General features: G+C 38.0%; 1 protein-coding gene across 2 annotated transcripts in view; it reads left to right on the top strand.

Moving 5' to 3' along the window:
- The first annotated feature begins 2,076 nt into the window (after positions 1 to 2,076).
- Positions 2,077 to 15,166, top strand: part of LOC117338285 (ras-responsive element-binding protein 1-like) — a 53,488-nt gene continuing 40,398 nt past the window's right edge. For both annotated transcript variants that reach the window (XM_033899572.1, XM_033899571.1), the window contains exon 1: positions 2,077 to 2,646. In XM_033899572.1, the coding sequence (XP_033755463.1) occupies positions 2,607 to 2,646 (40 nt within the window). In that variant the 5' untranslated portion in view covers positions 2,077 to 2,606. The remainder of the gene's footprint in view (positions 2,647 to 15,166) is intronic.

Here is a 15,166-nt window from a genome sequence, read left to right as displayed (position 1 = left end):
TCGCCTGGAATTCGAAAAGCATCCATGAGTGAGCAAAACATTTTATCCATTCAATAAGAAGATGGAACAAACATCATTTCTGCGTCATAGATAATTATCTTTTGAAACGGTATTTAAAGAAAACACATAAGTATTTTGATGACGGGATGAAGATTGATGGATCTATATGAATTTTGAAGCGGCAACTCATCTTTGGATCAATGTCTTTCATGTTCAACATTAGAAACGTTTCAGTAACCGTTCACAGGCTCTTTGACACCAGATATCGAAGTTAATTTAAACATATCTATCATCCTTGGGCACATACAAAAAGGACTTGGCTTTTAATTGGACCCCAGCTCTTAACTATAAGCATCTACCCAGGCGTAAAGTCGACTGCTTCGCTATCTCATCTGTGTATCTCTTATAACGGGTGTCGACTGTTCTGGGCGAAATCTTCCCCCGGGGAGGACTCAACTTCCCATCAAAGGAAGATATGGCACCTAGTGGTAGTTTTGTCCGTAATTCTGATGTTTGCGATTGAATGCAGTCTTTGTTTCACGTCCTTGGGGAAACGAAAGCGGCTGAAGTTTTCCACTTGATACGAGGAAAATTGGGCAATTACTTGTATTGAGTCTATACAATATGGTTTAAGGTATATTATCCGTTATTTAAATAGCGATATGCTTTCAAACTACTCTGTGTATACTCGGAATTTGAATGGCATCCCAATTTGGGGTGGATAGACCCGGCCATGGTACCCGAGAAACACAAGCAGGATTTCTTCCTTTTAGAAACGGGTACAACTCTCGTGTCCCAACACGACTTCAAGCTGTACATAAATATTTTCATACATACATCCTCACCATAAATTAAACATCCAGACCGTTATCGGCATGTTAGGTTTACCAATGACACGTATATATATACACACACATATATACCCGTACCCGTTAGATCAATACCCAGCTTTTTAACATCCTAATTTAAACTTCTTCAACGTTGATGAGCGGCTTCAGGAGATGTATGAAATGCTTTCATGACTGGTGTTTGTTATGTTTGCTATGTAAACCGTTGGCGAACAATAGCTTTGTATAATTATTCTAGCTGGCATCATAACACTCCCCGGGTCGATCCCACAGTGATGGTATATCGAACTACGTATAAGAGATATACATCAATTGTATATCAATAAATTAAAATAACTCAATATTATAACATCAATTTTAATTGGATTGTCTAACTATCATACCTGTACGGTCAGTCAGACACGTCACAGAGGTATTGTTTTCAGGTGACGAGTTAGTATTGTATTGCGGTTTGCATTAGATACAGGTGTGATATAGGTATACAGGTAGACTTCAAAGAGTATACCTGCAGAGCCAGGTAAAAATTAGTCTACCATTGTCATTGAGAGTGTGGAGTGAAAGCCGAATTCTACTCAGCCGAAGAACAGGATGGGACAAGTTTTGGTTGGAGATTTGAGGCTGCGAGGCATGACGGTATGGGGCTCCACACGGGGGCGCCAATTAAAATACAGATAATTAAGAGGTCTAATTAAAACCTGTTCAGGTGACATTTGAGTTACATTGTGTTCTACATGACAGTTATGCTGTAACAATAGACGTGTAAAAACAATTAATCTCATTGTTTGTTATAGACAAATTGATCGGATTCCAGCATCAAACTGCAATCTTACGTAATGGAATTATTTTCTGACAGCTAATTAATATCCAATGCTAATTAAATGATTACGAATTAGAACTATTCTAAATACAAAACGAACAAACAAAATGCTATCATGTATTTACTTTGGATAAATAAAACATTAAAATACATTATTTCAATTTTAAAATATTTCAAAAAATAACATATGGTTCAAAGATAATACACACAAATATGTATATATATATATCAAATTTATCAATCTCAGCAGGGACGTTTACCACTAAGAACGTCCATGATCTAAATGTTTTAAATACATAATTTTAATTTATTGTTTAATATTTATTTATCATCGACTTCTAACATCTTCATCCACATTTTTTTTAAAATTTGAAATCGACTTTAAATTCGCAATGAAAAGTAAATGTTTGAAAATAACCAAACATGAAACCCTAACCCGTCCTTTAAAGGGGCATCGTTTGTTTCTGTCATCACGTTCAGAAGTAGATAAGTAAACAAACGGACGTTTCAGCGGGTTGGGGATCTTGTTATTAATAATCTTCGTCTCAGCCCAGGTAACAGACAGAACGATCGGTATCACTACTGCCAGAGCCAGGTACCCGGTTTAAACTCTGGGATCGATAAAATTCCACCCGTTACACAACCCTAATACAACATAACATCTTCTTACGAGGTTTACTGTTGTTTGCGGCATTTTTTACCTGTACACAAATGATCACAGGTAAATCCTTCTCCAACAGGTACATACATGGTAACCAGCACTAATTCCTTTCAGCCTCATTGGCTGATTATTCACAGCCCGCTCGACAGGTATTGTGTTTGGCCGGTGTACCTGAGCCGCCCCTTCGTGTGCCTCTTTAGTGAGGCAGCACGCATGCTCCAAGAATCATCTTGGTCATTTCACATCCGAACGGATAAGCAGCAGTCCGGACGCTTACATCATGTCTCGGCGAAAACAGGCCAACCCCAGGCCTCTTAAAGGTAAGTGGACTTTTCCTAATTAATTATTCAGGTAAAATAGTAGCTACTACATAACTCTTATACAATGTCATCTCCGGTATAAAACTTTTGTTCAAGTTTTTACCTGGTTCGATAGTACATATACTTATGGACCAGCGCCAGGTACGTGTAATTTAGAACTCAGGTGTGTTTACCTGTCCACCGAGATACCTGGGCTACAGGGAAGCTGAAATGGATCTTAAGAAATCTTTAAAGAAATGAACTTGTTTTGTGTAGATATTTATCACACACGTGACCTCAATTTCTGTATCTATTGTTTGGGATGAGGGAGCTGTACAGGGGTACGCGTCATAAACATGTGTACCTGTACAGGTGTGTCAAACACACCCACACACACGGGATGAAGATGAGAGGGGGTAATTTGAAATATGGGATATGTTTATTGTTTGAGCCTGTTTGTTTGACATGGTGTCGTGTTTGGGTAGTCCTATCGCGGCGTTGATGGAGTATTTGTATATGTGTACCTGTGCTCCAGAGCGCCTCGCTTCTCCCGCACGGCCCTGTATCTTTTCTCCCGCTAAATTTTCTAGTGCGTGACATTGTGTGTCTGACTCACATTATCTTCATCACCTGTAACGATATCAGCAGGTACGAAATTTACCTACTCCCACATCACATCACCTGCGATTTTATCACTTCTGTAACACTCTGTCCCAGAGCATCTTTTCTCACCTGCTCAGGTATACACATAATCTTGGTTACCTGTATATATGTGTTTTTGATATTTGAAATACAGCATTATACTTATCTTAGATTCTTAAAACTTCAAAATGTATTCCTTGTTTATATTGTTAAGAAATATTGGTAAGGTCAGGTATCTAAATATAGGCTTGTATTAGGACATGTCATTGAATGGTTACCCCCCTCCCCAAATCCCGAACCCTCTAAACAAGTCACTTGTTGTGATAGGGTCTCGGAGGGGACAGGTATATACCGTGTCACCTTTAATTAGCTAAAAGGTGTGAAAAGCTGGTGATTAGAGGGTGGGTAGTCTACCCGATTAGAACTCATCGTGTCAGACATGGCATGTCTGTGTCGTATACTAGTCGGTGACTACCTACCTGTCGGACAGGTGAGCTACTCTGGGATACAGCAGATGTATCTTCATCCCTAATCTTTATCTACAGCCTCACCTGTCACATTTACTTACCTGTGACATTTATGACACTAAATGTTAACTACCTACGTTTGTACACTGATATATATATATTATATAAATAAAATATTTTTTATTGTCTATCTTTAAACGTTTGCGTCATACACGAGTTTTAAGTTAATTGTAGATCATCTATCAGGTTTGTTGCACCTGAACTATTTGTGGACTTTATTTTCTAATTTAACACGACGTTAAACTCATGTAATTTCATCCTAAAGATAGCAGATGGTACACGAAGTCATAAAATGACGATGTCGTACACGGGTGAAATGGACACCTTCCAAACCCCATCCTCATCCTTTAAATACAGGATGTTTCGTATATATGTTTACGATACAGGTAAAACGAGCTCTACCTAGCATCCCAGGTATGACATATATTATACCGTCCATCGTGATGGGCTATGAAATATTCACGACTTGGCTAGATGATGCTGGGCCAACAGGCCTGGCTGGTATATTATGTACCGACCACAGGATTGCCCTTTGTCCTCGAGTCTCCCGCTGAAGCCGTTATCGTCAAAATATACCTGTGTGTCATATATTCGCCCCATCATACCTGTGTCATCACACACTTGCGATAAAACCCGCTCAGCATACCGACACTCTCCTCTCTGATGCTGCAGGTGTTCGCCGGCGTTTACTGCCCGAGATAGGAGCTCGTGCTAGGATAGGGCCCAAAATTACCCCTAGATAATGAGCGGTTGCTAGGCACTGGAACAGCATCACTACCCCGGATGTTTGATTAGGGTATTTGTCCGGCCCTAGCCAGGTTTATGGACCTGACAGATGAAGTGTACAGTGCAAACATAAGAGTCTGATTAGATTTGGGGTGTGGAGTACCTGGGAGGCTTATAAATACAAGGCTGCACTCTCTTCCTTGTGAACAGTCGCCATTTCAATACATCGACGTCTATTCAAGGAGTGAGGCGTCTCGCCTCGCTGGTCTGATGCGACACAATCTAGTGATGAGGATGAAGACTAAAGCTGTCGTTCCATTAGGTATTCAGAAATAAAATCTGACGTTCTGGCTCCTGACTGAAAAGGCTCGACACCTGTGCTTTAGCGTGCCTGACTGCATCCTATTAATATCTACCGCCAACCACCCATCGTCCATCTTTGTTAGATGGATCACGTGACTGTCAGCATCCTTTAAACTATTTCGAGGTTAATAAGCGGTGTTTGGCTATAAAAGGGGAGCCAGAGGGGTGAAATCCCTCGAAAATTACTATAAATCATTTGATTTTCGCGAGCAATATATCTTTTCGCGTAAATCTTTTATTACGTGAATTCAAATCGCCCCAGAAAGCAAAAGTGATTCGCATTACTATAAATGTCAAAGTAAAGCGGGTGGAAAGAGATGCCAAGTCGAGTGTAACCTGGGAACTGTGTTCATACGAGAATAAAGGGCTGGTTGAGAAGTAAATTATTCATGGTTCCAACTATTGTTTTTATTTAGATACTAATGTAATAAAGCGACCTTGTCAGTAAAATAAGGTCATTGGTCCACAAGAGATAAGACGGGAGAAGATAAGACGGATCTCGGCTCACGACTTTCTTCAGAACGGCGAGCATCACATGGCTGATTTCTCAGCCCCAGCCGAACTCTTTTGACTTCTTGGTGACCGAAAAGTAGGTCCGATATCTTTATCAGCATTTCAACATCCCGTCAATCCTAGTTTTGTTCTCGTCATCCTTATCGGTCTGTGGCAGACTGTCACGTGTTTAGTGCTGCCATTGCGTGCATGGTATTGCATTACATACAAATAAAAGGCGACTGCAGCAGATGTGGTCTGTTTCCGGTCTTGGTACAGCACGCCGGCCGTTTAGTGGCGGGAAACTGCTGCTGCTGCGGCTGGCGGTCGTGACAAAATACAATAAATCCGCGTCCCGGCTGTGTTTTAATAGTCAAATGATTACAGGTTAATAAAAATACCACCAGAACAATCAATGCCCCCCGAACGATTAAGTGAACAATGCCTTTGTTTTATGACAGAATGATTAATAATTTAGCACTTGTAAAGGAAAGGAGATAGGGCCGTTCAGTTATTCGGGTCTCTCTGGAGGAGGGGGAAGAACATTCTGTTAACAGTTCTTCTGTACTAAAATCACCAAGCACGCAATTATAACATATATACCTACAATAGTACATTTTTTATGACGGGTTGTACATCTGATTTAGTATATTGTATACAAAATCGTTAAACTAGAGAAATCTTTCGTAGTAGCCAAGCACTTTCACACTCGGCATTCCGCTTTGAATCCGTAATAGTGATAATCTGCGTCCCTTTATTCCTAGGCAAATTAATATCGATACAATTTGGCTGTGGCGTAGGTTGATTTTCAGATTAATTTCTTTAATACATCCATTTAGATCCGGAGAACAAAAGTGTGGTATGGTCGGGGGATTAGAACTGACCTTCTTGTCCACATTGAGAGCTAGGCGGTAAGCATCTTGACCTACCCCGATGGTTCGAGGATGTTAATCCCCTGTTTTAGGGGGATGGTTTATAGAGAGGGACCTGCTTATATGTAATTTAATCAGATAAAGCGATTAGGATTTTGTTTGTGGCCGTTTACCGACACGTTATCGATACTTTGCCGCTACTCAGGACAGAAACAGGGGATGCTCAATATTGAACTGAAAATAAATAAATATGTAATATATAATAAATAAATTTGTAAATGTAAATAAATAAACGCTGGTTTTAGTTTGAGAACTAGTTTTAACTTCTATGAAAAGTTATTGATACTGTTTTCCTAATTATACTTGTAGTTATTTTACCCTTTGTGTGTAAATTGTAATGACTTTTCCGGATGATTATCTTTCTTTTTTTTTTATTTCTTTTTTTTTTCTTTTTTTTTTCAAATCATTTAACAGAAAACAGGTATATATATATATATTCTGTATGGTTTTAAATGTGTACGTATCTATCCATCCAAGTATTCGGGTCGGCCGTTTACCGACAAAACACCCCGACGTAAAGGAGGCCTTTCATTACAGGATTAAACAAACAGGCATGATTAAGCCGACTTCATCCTATATAAGGAAGCAAAAGTTGCCGAAAGACTTGTTCGTCCAGTTGTGACAGGTCCTCGGCCACTGGTCAACTATGGTCAGTTTGATGCCTGAACAAACAAGTTAGCAGAATTAATTCGGACATTTAATGCCTCTTACTGTCCGGAGCCAGTTAAGTGCTAATCAAAAATGGAAACGGTCCGGTCGTGAAAGAACCTTGTTGTTATTTCGAATTGTAGCTTTCACTGTGGATCCATTGGATGATTATCAAGGCACACAGACTCAACACATTCCAATTAATACAAGAGAAAATCCGGACTTTCTGTAATACGGCTTTATATTCTCAACACTATTTGACTTATGTCCTGTATATAAAATTAAATATCGCCCTGTTCATTTCTATAGTGTTAAAGTTTAAACGGAGATTTTAGATGATAGAAATACTGATCTACAACGAGAAGTAAGAGCGTAAACGCTGATGCAGTCGGAGTGGGTTGTCTTGAGTAACCATATTTTATGAAATTATTGACTTTTGTTGAGGTGTACACGAGACTGTATTAACCTGGTTAAGAGTTTGTTCATCAACTCTTCGGCTATGAAGCTCTGAGTATTGTAATATGGCTGCGGCCTGATGAACCAACTCTTACCCAGGTTAATATAGTCTCGCGTACACCTCCACAAAAGTCAATAATTGTATATTGTTTAACCAGGTTAATATAGTCTCTGTACACCTCCACAAAAGTCAATAATTGTATATTGTTTAACCAGGTTAATATAGTCTCGCGTACACCTCCACAAAAGTCAATAATTGTATATTGTTTAACCAGGTTAATATAGTCTCTGTACACCTCCACAAAAGTCAATAATTGTATATTGTTTAACCAGGTTAATATAGTCTCTGTACACCTCCACAAAAGTCAGTAATTGTATATCGATAGAAAAGACTGGTAAATGATAATTTAATCATCAGAGTTTGATATTTATTTGGTTACTGAACACCTGTAATAAGATGTGCATGTCCAGATGCGTTTCAGCAACGCGGATGTCCCCTAAAATATTCCCCATAAATACATTTATAATGAACATTGAGTCCTACCATGCTTTGTCGGGTTTGAAACCCCTGCGTTGAAAATGCTAATTAGGTAAGTTGCATGGATGCTAAATTCATTAATGTCTTATCGGCTGGCTATAAGGGGCGACAATGGTGTGTATATATGATAGATATTTTAAATTAAAATCCAGTTTCTTACGCCGTTTGTGACTAAAAGTTGGTTATTGTATTTTTATCGGAAATTTAATTATTTCTATATTTCAATAACGTATTGCCAAACACATTCATTTACTGTGACATACAAGCAAACATACTAACAAGTCAATATACCGATACACTAGTGACAACGGCAATGTGACGGGTACAATTTAAAATCGTGTGACAGGCAAATGTTTAACTAGTGTGACGGGTTAACAAGCTAGTGTGACAGGTAGAATCTTAATTAGTGTGACAGGAAGAATTTTAATTAGTGTGACACGAAGAATTTTAATGAGTGTGACAGGTAGAATTTTAATTAGTGTGAAGGGTAGAATTTTAATAAGTGTGACACGAAGAATTTTAATGAGTGTGACAGGTACAATTTAAATTAGTGTGACAGGAAGAATTTTAATTAGTGAGACAGGTAGAATTTTAATTAGTTTGACAGGTAGATTTTAATGAGTGAGACAGGTACAATTTTAATGAGTGAGACAGGTACAATTTTAATGAGTGAGACAGGTACAATTTTAATTTGTGTGACAAGTGGAATTTTAATTAGTGTGACATGATGATATAGGTAGATGTCAGTCTATGTGAATTTATTTTCTTCTCCACATCCATATAAATAATCTTGCTGTAATAGCCTTTAAGTAGCATTGATTTCCCACACCACCAAGTACTGCCAGCCCCAGATTGGCTAAGAATATTAAGTAAATATTAGTAGACTCGCTGATGGACGGTTTTTCTTTTACCTTTCTCTCGGTATTCTTAGTCGCAATCCCATCCAAGTGGGATGTTTAACGGTGTTTGTCAGGCGGTGAATTTGGTCTTGTTTTGCGTCGTCCCGGGGAACAGCTCGGCCCGAGGGGGATGCCTGCTATTAAGGAGCTTCCAGAGTCAATATTGCTCTTGAATGACGCGTTCAATACTTAACACCTATCAGAGTTTATTGAGATGATGGCCATCGCTCTCAGCAGTGGTTCTCTAGAAGCATGTTCAGACACCATCCCCGCGCCGGCCATTATCCTTACTTACGTACGGTTTTATTGTTACCCGTGATGGCGTTGGCCCGTACCCCGGGGCGCGTATCACGTGATGTGGTATCAAATGTAACTTTTAGATTGATGTTCAGATACGATCGCGAAGATCAAATGTGTCTTAATAAATTGCATCATCTATTCGAGTATAGGTTCCCGTTATCTTCACAATATCAAATTTTATTGATTTCGTAAACACAAAAATGCTCCTATTTCTTTAGAAGCAGTATTTGAGGTATTTTAAAGTGTTGTGTGTTCAGAATGTTAAGAAATTTAGATATTGTAATTTATTTATGACCATTCTTGTTTAAACTTGAGTTGGTGATGAAGTCGGCAATGAATACGCAGCAAGTTTAATAAGCATGTTGCTTGCACCTATATTACAGTTAATGTAAGTAAAAACACAAAATACGTCATATTAATGTATTTTTGGCTTTTATTGCATTTTAATGATGATGTTGGAAATATTGACGATTTATTGTGATGTAAACCTTTGGGATGACTCATGGGCCTGAAATGCTCATCATTTAAATATTGTTTGCAAAATTTATTTAAAATTGATTTTAAATCTCTGCATAAATCTCGTGGAAAGATGGGCACCCGTTATTACCAGCCCGGGGACTCAATTGATCAAGTTTTCTGCTCCGCAGCAAGAAATAATTAGTAACTGCGAATTTTATTAAATATTTTATCTCCTTTCTGTACACGTTTCCATCTCGTACGGGACAGACACTGAAAGGGGTTTAAATTTACCTGTCTATAACACCCATCCCCCAACCGTATCTAGTTCTCGTTTCCAAGATGCACACGATTTGACGCATGTATTGAAACATTTAAAACTATTTCAGGGAGCCATCGTTTTTGTTCAAGCTCAGTTTCTCGATAAACCATTAGCATTTCCTCGTCCCAATTCACTGCAACTTTTATTAATGCGAAATTTAAATGAGTTTTGAATTAGTTTATCAACGTTGTAAGCGGCGCATGTCCCATCTCGTGCGGGATGCTTGCTTGCAGTTCCCGCGTTCTCCCACTTCCAGCACGTGAGCGCATTCGATCCGCTACTGCAACATTTCATGACAATACAAGTTAGTGTTTTAGTCGGGCAACCGTTGTAGGTGAAAGAATTTCACCTGATCGTTTCACATTTGTTTCCAGGTGGCATTTTAGACATGCAAACAACAAATATCGATTTGAACACCTTTACTTGAATCAATCATGGCGTCTCCGCGGCACGAACTCCGAGTGTTGAGCCAAGGTACATTGGTATGCCGGCCGATAGTCGAGGTGCAAGGCTTGTATGGGATGCTTTGGGTCCTGTCAACCGCTTGGTACATGGGGATATAAATATTTTTACATGTTCAGTGGCAAAGTTGACATTTCAAAATTGACTTTTCAAACTATATACTGGCATCAAAACCTTAGTTTTATCGACCAAAAGAAGCAGGCTTTACTTATTCGATTCAAGACACGGATGCAGAATTTATTTGGTGGAAGCTTGAAAATTCTGTAAAAAAAAAAAATTGATTTCACAAACAACATTCAAATGCATCACAGTTGACAAATAGGAAAAGATGTAAATTTCTTACTAACAGCTTGTTATAAAGACTATATCGATGAGTTCCCCTTTTATGATCGATCGACGGCGGTGTTGCTGAAACCTGTAGGTTCGTGTTGGCAGACATTCAAAGTGCTTACGATAATGAGAGGGGGAGGGGGACAGGAGTACGCGACCCCATCTCTGATGGGTACCCGCATATACCAAACACGACTTCACTCAAGATGTTTGTTGTCGAGGCGACAATAGCGAGCCGATTATTCCAACACGAACCTCGCGGCCAAACAAACACACCCACCGCTTACAGCAGCAAAATGTCGCACACCGCCATATTACCAATTAAAGATAATTATATTCTGGGCCTCCTTTAAGAAATAAGATTTTTCTTCTGTGTATTAATGTTTTCCCGGTCATGAATATTGAAGGATTAATTACATAATTTAAGATTATATCAATAGCCGAATGTTTAAGCTGAGGGAAACGATTGCATGTCTTATCAGATAGAGTATGTATTGAAATTAAGACATAATTGTAGAAAAAAGTCGGTCTACACAGGTATGAACGATGTGTCTGTTAAGAAGTTTGTGGTTTGAAACACCGATATTCTTTTGGGGAGTTCATCTGACAGATAAAGGAAAACTTAATTTCGTCACGTCTGAATTGAGTTTCCGGGTCTTCCACAATATGAGCTACGACGATGCAAAGCGAGTTATACAATGTAAAACTAAATTACATCTGTAATTATTCAAGTGATAATAATGTTGAATTGAATTAAATTGAATTAAATGTTGCATGTAAATTTATTCTAAAAACCCATTTTTATATTTATAAAAACACAAATAATCATGGTACATATGATATTGTCTATACGGGCTTTAAAAATGAAATGTTAAGATTTCAGTGAACTCCATAACAATGGTTCACGAGCGAGCCATTCTTTGGGTCACTCGAGGTCAAAGACCCAGTCTTAATAAATCTATTGTAGTAAAATTTACTGAAAGACCCGGCTTGGCGTCATCTCGCATAACGGCTGAAACTCTTCAGTCAGATACTGAATTCATCGTTAAAGCAGGTATTTTAAAAAATAAATTACCCATTGATAATTTGAAAGAACTTTTTGTGAAATCAGAATGTTCCCCTATTCACTAGGTACACAGTTAGGGGATGCGCTTTGGGACGATGGTACAATGGTGAAAAAACCCGTTACGATATGTCGACAGGGGAGAGTTGGCTCAGCTTTCTCGCTACATTCAGGTAAACATCCGAAGTGGGCATATTTATTTATCCTTGGCTATTCAGAGCTTGGCTGGGGAGTCAATACTTTAAGAAATTGACATATTGATAAGGAAAAGAGATGCTCTATTCAATTTAGCGTTTACAAAGCTCCCTGTGTGAAAGGGGGCTAAATTCTGTAGGTAAACGTCGCCGACCGCATGGAAATTACAAGTCGATAGCAGACTGTTTGATCAGGACGTGGATGCTATACAAAAGGAAAGCGCCGTAGAAATTATGTAAATATTCCCTTAGTTATCGATGTTGAAGCTTTGCGGATAAAAACCTGGACGGAATTCAAAACGTTTGACTCATGCCGAGATGTACGTGTTTGGAAGCTGGCGGTTTCTCAAGGAGAGACATCGCGCCATACTAGGGCGTATCAATTCACAATTGTACGATGCATTTTTTCGAAGGGTTTCTTTTTCCTCGTTTGCGAGGTTTCATTATGAATAGAACGTGTAATCATTATTAGAAAAGTTTATTTGAATAAAGCGTACCACATCGGAGTTTGTTTAACAGGCGAGAACTTTGGCCGAGTTTATCGGGGATAACTTTCCTCCCGACATTTTCCAGTAGCATTTCTCCTCACACAGGTGTTGGGCGATATTCAAAAAGCCCTGAAATAAACCTATTAGATGAGTAATTTGAAGTCATTGTAACGAATATTCTAAAAGATTTTTAATGTTTATTTTGGGATGTATTTTCTTTAGTTTCTATAATTGGCATTGTAATTAGGTTCCTCAATGTTTCTGGTACTTTGGTCGGTAATTACGCGACGGTTCATCCATAATGAAAATGCTTTCTGCTGTGACAGTTATCAAAGAATGGTGTCGATTCCTTTATATATCGGAATGTTAATGACTCGTGGTTTACTCATCATCTTAAGAACTTATGTAAAACTATACGTTCGCGTCGACGATGATTACCTTGTAATTTCCCCACTTTTTAGCCGTCGTTCCGTACCAAATGAAGCAGTCACACATACGAAACTATCGCATGTATTATCTTTGCGATTCGAGTTTTTTCTTCAGAATGTATAGACCAGCCTTCGCATTTAAATGCTTTGTATAGAGGCACAGCCTTGGAGTTAGAATTGAGACGGTCATTACTACGAAAAAAACTATTGAAATACTTATATAAAAGATGGCAGGTTTCCAAACCATTCAAAAACCTCAGTCATACATTTTCCGTGTGTCAACATGTTGTATGTATCTTTGAAGAAGTCCCCATGCATCCTTGTATTCAAGGAACAAGTGTAACTGAATCCCTGGTGTCGTGTCTAAACCGGCAGGCCATGAACGTTATCTTGAGAATCTTCCGTTATATTTAATGGTATACATATATATTAGGGGCGTCCATTGAAATGTGGTATTGATGAGGATGTGATCAAGTTTATATACAGCTTGTCTTCTTGTGTATGAGAACCCAGACAACACAGCTGTGATTTTAATTGCATATGATTTATAGAAGTATTTCAATTACTGGGAATACCCGGTTCGTTGGGTCGGGTGTCTTGGCGCAGTGCCAAATTATAACGGGATGCACAAATTCATCACGTTATTTCTTCGTATTTTGTTTGATTTAAAAAGAAACATATGTCATGCCAAGATAGTCTATGAAATGGTTTTTTTTTTGTATCATTTTAAGAACTTTAAAATACACTATTTACACGACCTTATAAAAGAAGTTTGTATGTGTTCACATAACTACGGATCAACTTTGCATCATTGAGGCACCGACAGGTGTGCAAATAAAAATTAAACAAATGTTCTTTTGTTTCGTATGAAAAAATACTACTTTGCATTGCTTCCAAATGTAAATGCAAATTCTTTTATAACTTAAAGATAAGTTAGATATTAATTGCCGAAATAACATTTTTGTTTCGTCAGGTGGCGAGAAAGATTTCCCCGTGGGGCCCCCCATTTTGACGCCTCAGTACTCAGTTTCGGTATCCCATTATCCCAACAGATAAAGCCACACAAATCGATTTTTACCATCAAAAGGAATTTGTTAAGTGGTCTAAATGTAATGATATTGAAGAGGAGGAGCTCTTTGTTAGTGACATTCCCACAGAGGAAAACTTTTCCATAACTGTTTATTTCTTAATAGAAAATTTGAAAGACTTGGATGTTCTAAACCTGTATTGGTATAGATAGATTGCAAGTTGCTGTGTGGGGTTAACTTCCTGTTAAAAATTGATAATACCATTATCAGCTAGGGATTTCTTTCGAACTTTCCTGCTTCGATTATAATAACAGTTTTTGATGATGTCATTTTATTGAGTTAGGTAAAAGACAATAAAGACAATTCCACATGTCCGAGAAATATATAATTTTTTTTTTTTTTTTTTTAAAGATTAATATCATACAATAAAATGGAAGAAACCATACTCTTAACTTATTGTGGTTGTGTAACTTTTTTTATAAGGTTTTTGTGATCTAATAATCTGTTAATTGCTGGATTTCTTAGATGCTTTTTCCTATAGAATCTAGCTGTTTAGAAAACTGTGCAAATTATCTGTTCAAACTTAAACCCAGTTCTGCTTGATTAGTTATCCCGACTTGTTTTGAATTAAGGAATCTGTCAGGTCATGCCAGCTGTCATCAGAGTAAAAGTACCTCCAAACACAAAAGATGTCTAATAAAAGCAGACAATAGCCTTTACCTGGCTGCAGAAAGTATTTTGGAAACAAGAACCCAAAAGACTTTTTCTTTCAACTGAAGTCCATTGTGTTTTCTATAAGGATTTACTTCTGTAAGTAGCCCCAGGCTTATAACGTTCCTTTGAACAACCTGTACAGAGTTGGCTGTACACTATTGGAACATTACACAAAGCTCTCTCCAAGATAATACCTCTATGATTCAAACAATGGAAGCAACAGTTTCCATTCAAGCTTTAATCATATCCCAAAGCTTATTTGAACATTTAAACACTTTGTCAACTTTCTTATGTTTTTTTTAGCTATGATTGAATAATTATTTCTTTTTCAATTTTAGACATGTTTGAAAAAGTCTATCGATAAGTCTTTTGATAGGTTGAATTCATTATTACTGGTTTCATTTGAGATTTGTTTGAAAATTCCCTAATTAAGTCGATTGTGAAGATTGGTGTCTGAAACTTGTGTTGCGGCCATTGTGATGTATGGGGCTGCAGCCTTTGTCCCGAGATGGCCGAGGATCGGTTTATGTAGA

The sequence above is a fragment of the Pecten maximus genome, chromosome 11 (assembly GCF_902652985.1).
Source record: "Pecten maximus chromosome 11, xPecMax1.1, whole genome shotgun sequence".
Lineage (NCBI taxonomy): Eukaryota > Metazoa > Mollusca > Bivalvia > Pectinida > Pectinidae > Pecten > Pecten maximus.
This window is presented reverse-complemented; position numbering and strand designations above follow the sequence as displayed.